Below are 6,792 nucleotides of genomic sequence, written 5' to 3'. Positions count from 1 at the left end.
TAAAAATATATTAAATGTAAATATTAAATAATTGTTGGTTGGAGAAAGAGGACTATGTGAAATATTTTATTGATTTCTCACCTAGGTAGATGGCTGGAGATTACACCATACAATAAATCAAAACATATATCCTACAAGACATACGAATGGAATTAAGAGGTAGAAGGATTTGTCTGAATCTCTTGAGTTTTTTTTGAACATTTTATGTTTGTGTATTTCTTAGACATCTAATGAATCTTTTCTGAGAAACTGTTGAAGCTATAAAGGTAACATAAAAATCTGATTACATAGTTAATTTAACCCATCAACACAACATGAATGACAATTGCCCTCATATCATTAAAGGAGAATTCTTAAGAAAAATCTTCCAAAAGAAAATGAATTGATTGCAAACTGTAAAGTAAGTGCATCATTTAATATATAGACAAAAGAGGTCATCAAGAGAGAGTGAAAAACTGTTAAGAGAGGAGAGGGGAGAAACAAAAGAGGCTGATGACTCTGGAATTTAAGACAAAATATTTCAGGTTAAAAGGCATTCCGTAATATCTGATGCCAATGATGCCAAATATAAAGTCTTCATTGAATTTGAGACTAAGAAGAGGTATGTAAAGTTATTTTTAAATTATACACACACACACACACACACACACACACACACTACAATAGGTTGCGCTATGATTATAAAGGAGGTGCTAACTTGTTGTTGACATTTCTGAGACTTTTGGTAATGAGGAGGTGAAGGCGAATGGAAAATCTAGGGTAGAGAAGTATCTTGAGTAAAGGTAGATGAATAGAAATCTGAGACCACTGGTGAACTTTTTTTGCTTCTATTTTGTTTACAGATAAATATATATATTTTGTTTATAGATGTTAGGAAATGCTGAATAGAGAGGGAGAAAAAGACAAAAGAGTTTGTAATTGAAATTATGGAGCAGTAATGGTGTCAATTTGAGGACTAAGGTGAGTCTGATTCAGGCCATAGTCTGTCTTCTCACTTGTATGCATCTGAGAATTGACGGTGAGTAAGAATGACAGAAAAAGAATTGATGCCTTTGAGTTGTGGTGTTGGAGAAGAGTACTGAGCAGGCCAAGGATGGCCAAAAGAACAAACAGATATGTCTTGTATCGGGTGCAGCTGGAGTGACCTTTGAAGGCAAGAATGATGAGGCTTTGTCTCATATATTTTGGGCATGTTGCTAGGACCTATTCCTTGAAGAGGGAAATGTTGCTAGGAAGAATGGAGGGTTGGTGAAGGAGAGGAAGACCCTCAACCAAGTGGATTTACCTGGTGACTACCACAAGGGGCTCTTGTGTGTCAGAAAGGGTGAGGGTGGCGCAGGATAGAACAAAGTTAAGATCTTTTGTTCATGGGGTTGCTATGAGTCATATTGGACTTGACAGCACCTAACAACAACAGCAAAGCCCAAGTCCTAGTATTCACAAATGCCTCATATGCACGTGATAGCTTATTAATGAATAGGGAAGAGGTGCTGTGAGAGGCTGCCAAGTTGGCTACCTCTATGAAAAACAGGATGAAAATTGTCCTATCCTGTACCATCCACACAGTCTCTGCCATGATCAAGCCTACTGTTGTAGTCACTATGTCAATCCATTTCCTTACTAGTCCTCTTCTCCTTTACTAACCCTTGTCTTTCTCTGTCATGATGTCTTTTTCTAAGGGCTGACTCCTCCTGACAGCATCCCCAATGTATACAAAATCATATTTCACCCAATGCATACAAGGAACACTCTAATTACAAAGAAGAACAAAGAAGAGTTTATATTACAGTATTGGTGAGTATACTGAATATACTGTTGACTTCCAAAAGAACAAAATAATCTGCATTGTAAGAAGAATAAGCAGAATGCTTTTGGCGAGAAAGGATGGTGAGACTTAACCTTATGTGCTTTGCATGTATTATTAGGAAGGACCAGTCCCTGGAGAAAGACATTATCTTTAAATACTAAGAGGCCAGCAAAAAAAGAGCAAACTCAACAGAGAAATTGACACACTGACTTAGTAATGGGATCAAATATAAGAATGATTGCGAAGATGCACAAGATTAGACCATATTTTATTTTGATAGCTTGTCACATTAGAAAGAGAAGATACTTCCACATCACACACCCTCTCTTCAAATAAGTGAGAAAAGCTAATGTGTAGATCTCTTAGAAATTTGAATTTTAAATGTTTATGCTGTTTCTTTAAATTTGTCTCTTCCTTTGGAATTTATGACATCTAGGGAACTCTGGATTTCTAGTGTAAGCGGGTGCACTGTTATCACAAAGGTATATGGTTCGAGTCTACAAGCTTCACTATAGGAGAGAGGTATGCAATCTCCTTTCATTTGCTTCATAGCCACTGAAAAGGCCAGAAAGGGTCACTCATGAGTCTGTTGACTCAAAGGCACACAACAAAAATAATAATATCTGCAAATAAAGGGAAAGGGGATGGTTTAGAAGAGGTCATGGCACTAGAGGCATTATTGCCAATGTCAGATGGATCTTGGCAGAAAGCAAAGAGTACCAGAGAAATATCCATCAGTGTTTCATTCATTATGCAAAAGGATTTGACTGTGGATCACAACAAACTGTGGTTAATCTTAAGGAGAATGGGAATCCCAGAGCACTGATTGTGCTTATGCAAAACCTATACTTGGAACAAGAAGAAGTCCTTGAACAGAGCAGGGAAACACTGTATAGTTCAAAATCAGAAAAGGAGTGTGTCAGGAATATTCTGTCTCCATGCCTTTTCAATATATAGGCAGAACAGATCATTTGGGAAGCAGGGCTTTATGAGGAGGATTGTGGCATCAGGATTGGAAGAAGTCTCTTCAACAATCTCCATTGTGCTGATGATACAACTTTGTTTGCTGAAACTGAGGAGGACCTGAAGCACTTCTTGCAGAAGTTCAAGAACTATAAGTCTTACATATGAATTGAAGCTCAATTTCAAGAAGACAAAGGTTATCCCTAATGGGCCAATTGGCTGTACCATGATAGATGGAGAAGAGGTTGAGGTTGTTAACAATTATAGCTTGTTTGGCTCCACAATCAACACTCTTGGCACCAGCAGTCAGAAAATCAAAAGACCAATTACATTGTGAATATCTGCTATTAGGGACCTCCCCAGAGTACTAAAAAGCAAAGATATCAGTCTAGAGATTAAGGTGCACCTTATCCAGGCTATGGTCTTCATAATTATTTGCTACGCATTAGAGAGCTAGACAATAAGTAAGGATGACAGAAGAAGAATCACTGTCTTTTGAGTTGTGCTGGAAAGAGTCTTGAACATATTATGGATGCCAAGAAAACAAATAGGTGTCTCGGAGAGAGTGAAACCAAGTTTCTCCTTAGAGGCCAGGATTTTGAAGCTCCATATCGTATACTTTGGGCATGTGGCAAGGAGAAACCAGTCCTTGGAAATGTACATCATGCTCAGAAGGTGGAAGGACAGTGCTGGAAAGGAAGATTGGGATTGATCCAGTAACTGGGGCCGCAGGGGGTAGGTGTGTTGGAATCAGTGAGACCAGCTCAGGACAGGGTAGGTTCAGAACTGCTGAACATAGGGTCAGCAAGAGTCACAGGTGATTTGACAGCATATAACAACAGCAACAATAATGGAAGAGTATAGAGAAATCAAAATTATATTTTTAAGTAGTTTGAAATAATAGTTACATAGATTGATTGACAAAAATCTTGGTGGTGACCTGGAGACACATCATTCAAGGGAACCAAGTTTTGTTTCAAGTTGTTCTTGATTGCCTTTCAGTCACCTTCCAGTCTACCATGACTAATAGTGACCCTGTGAACAAAAGGCTTGAAGTCCTCTACAACTATCAACATTTATCGAAGTTCACAGGACTTCAAGAAAAGGAGGATAACATAATTGAAGATATTGGGGAATTTGATAACCCAAGAGCAAAACTCATACCTTCAAAGAGCTCAGAGCGGTAAGTACATGAGATATAGCAGACACTATAAGAAGCTTTTGTGTAAGAAGCTTTTGATACAGATGTAGGACATTGAAAGACCAAGCAATGTTGTTTCCGGTTGATGGGAAAAGAATACATTCCTCTCTGAAAGGAGATTATTTGGACAAGCTATGAATATAGTAGGTTAATGATTCAAGGCTATGGAGAATCGGTGAATTATTTTGTTTCATCTTATGCTTTGTTGTTTGTTATGTACTGTTGAGTTGGACCTAACACGTAGCTGAACGTCCAGTGAGTTTGCAAAGGCAGTAAATCACAAGTTCTTTCCATCAGCATATAAGTAAGAGATTGTCCATCTTTCTCCCCTGGAGTATCTGATTGATTCAAACCACTTACCTTTGGGTGGCAGCACAGCTCTCTACCATTAGGCCAGTGTTGTTGTTGTTGTTGTTATGTGCCATCAAGTTGTTCGTGACTCATAGCGGCCCTATGTCCAAGAGCCCTAAACCCTGCTCTATCCTGTACCAACCTCATTGTTTCTGACACACCCACTCCCATTACCCCAATCTCTGAATCCTGAATCGATCCATCTCATTGAAGGTAGTAAATAAACTTGAAACCACACCCTCTATCAATGAATTACTATTTATTATTTTTTATTCATATCAACCCTCTACTAGACTACACAGGTTAGAATCTTTATCAGAGAGGACAGCTCATATTTTTTCCAAGGGAGCAGCTCATAGATTGGAACCCTCAGCCTTCCTCATTCAGCAGATTTAAACATAACAGACTACTACCAGGCTCCTTAATCCATGTTGGTGTGGTTTTTGTTGTGTGTCATAGAGTTAGAACTGACTCATAGTGGACCCTCCAGGGGGTTTTCCGAGATGATAAATCACACAGGAGGAGATTGTCTGTCTTCCCCTGGCGCAGTTGGCGAAATAGCTCAATGTTTTACCATTAGGCTCCCTACCTTAATCAATAGTATTGGCAAAAGATATTCTGAGAAGAACTAGCAAGGCAAATTACTCTGAGTTCACATAAAATTTCTTAGAAGAAACATCCTTTCAAATAGCCAAGCCCAATATGAATCTCTACAAACTCACTTTAGAATCTGTCTTCTGGTTTGCTTTTGGATGTTGGAAGATACATGGTAAATATGATGTCTTCCTGATTTAATGCTTATCTAAAGTTTTCATGTGTGCTTCAACAAGTATTTTTTTTCATATTTACTATGAGATTTTTCTCCTTTAAGGAAAAAGGAACTACAAAGTATAGATGAGAGAGAGAAAAACTTTAAAATAAGTAAATTTATGGTCAATAGATCAAAGTTTTCAAATGTCACATATGAATTAAATATTTGAAATTCATTACTCTCAACTAAAATTTTAACTCATTATATTTTTGCTTAAAATGTTTCAACAACTTTAAAACTATTTTCACAATTATGTTTAAAAGTCTCCATATTTATTTCTTTTTAAAAAATAAATTATTCCATTTTGTAAAAATCTATGTCATGTACTAAATATATTTTAATTCTCCACATAATCTCATGTTTTGAAATTTCTGCCTAGAAGAAATGCCTTTATTCTGAAAGTAAAATTAATATGAAGACTTGCCTGGTGAGTTCGAATCTTCTTCAAACTTGGACTTGATCATTGCCAACAGAGTAAGAATTTCTGGGAACTGCCCTGGAGAGGTTTGTGGCTCTTACCATGGCCAAAGGCAATCAGTCAGCAGTGACTGAATTCATCCTGTTGGGACTCACAGATAACCCACAGCTTCAAACCTTTCTCTTTGGTATCTTCCTAGTGATCTACTTAGTTAGTGTCATTGGTAATCTGGGTTTGATTGTGCTAATTCAGATTAGTCCTCAGCTTCACACCCCCATGTATTTTTTTCTCAACCATCTGGCTCTGATCAATTTTTCTTTTACTTCAACTGTCACCCCGAACACCTTAGTGAACTTTTTCCGTGAAGTGAAAAGTATAACATTTTATGCATGTGCCACCCAGGTGTGTTGCATTGTCACCTTTGTGGTTTGTGAAATCTATGTGCTCTCCATCATGGCATATGATCGATACGTTGCCATCTGCAACCCCTTGCTCTATGTCATTCTCATGCCGAGGAAACTCTGTGTTCGAATGATTGCCAGCACGTATGTTTATAGCTTCACTGTGGGTCTGTTACAAACCGCGGCTACGTTCCACTTGTCTTTTTGTGACCACAATGTTGTCAACCACTGCTACTGTGATGACGTTCCTCTGGTTGCGTTAGCTTGCTCTGACACCCAAGTCAATGAACTATTGCTGCTAATTATTGCTGGGTTCAATACGCTTTCCTCTCTAGCGATTGTGTTAATTTCTTATGGCTTCATTCTCTTTGCCATCTTGAGGATCCATTCTGCTGAAGGAAGGCAGAAAGCCTTTTCCACCTGTGCGTCCCACCTGACCTCCATCACAATATTTTATGGGACCGTCATTTTTATGTATCTACAGCCCAAGTCAAGCCATTCTCTGAATACGGATAAATTTGCTTCTGTGTTTTATGTAGTGGTAATTCCTATGCTAAACCCTTTGATCTATAGCTTGAGAAATCAGGAGGTGAAAAACGCACTGAAGAGAATTGTAGAAAAATTATGTTTGGCTATCAGATAAAGGAAGAACCACTCACAATGATCAATAAACTTTGTATTATCTCACATCTACTTTCACAGCTCTGGTAAGCTCACCTTAGGAAGTATGGTTTTAGACATAAATATCCTCAAGTATTTATTCCTCATTTTTACATAAAAGACAGTACATTTTATTGGAAAGAGAGAAAGAGAGGAAGGAAGGAAGGAAGGAAGGAAGGA

General features: G+C 38.0%; 1 protein-coding gene and 1 pseudogene across 1 annotated transcript; both read left to right on the top strand.

Annotated features, from left to right (window-relative positions):
- Positions 1-256, top strand: part of LOC102865510 — an 11,384-nt pseudogene extending 11,128 nt beyond the window's left edge.
- Positions 257-5,653: 5,397 nt separating this feature from the next.
- On the top strand, positions 5,654-6,595 carry LOC102856177 (olfactory receptor 5AL1-like). Its single transcript, XM_006902259.1, has one exon. The coding sequence runs from the start codon at positions 5,654-5,656 to the stop codon at positions 6,593-6,595; it is 942 nt and encodes a 313-aa protein (XP_006902321.1).
- The last annotated feature ends 197 nt before the right edge of the window (positions 6,596-6,792 follow it).

This window comes from Elephantulus edwardii, unplaced genomic scaffold (assembly GCF_000299155.1).
Source record: "Elephantulus edwardii isolate Elephantulus edwardi_28Jun2011 unplaced genomic scaffold, EleEdw1.0 scaffold00389, whole genome shotgun sequence".
In the NCBI taxonomy this organism is placed as follows: Eukaryota; Metazoa; Chordata; class Mammalia; order Macroscelidea; family Macroscelididae; genus Elephantulus; species Elephantulus edwardii.
The sequence above is the reverse complement of the archived record's forward strand: the minus strand, read 5'-3'. Positions and strand labels throughout refer to the sequence as shown.

Coding starts and splice junctions, on each gene's coding strand:
- LOC102856177 (XM_006902259.1), top strand. CDS start 5,654: ATGGCCAAAGGCAATCAGTCAGCAGTGACTGAATTCATCCTGTTGGGA.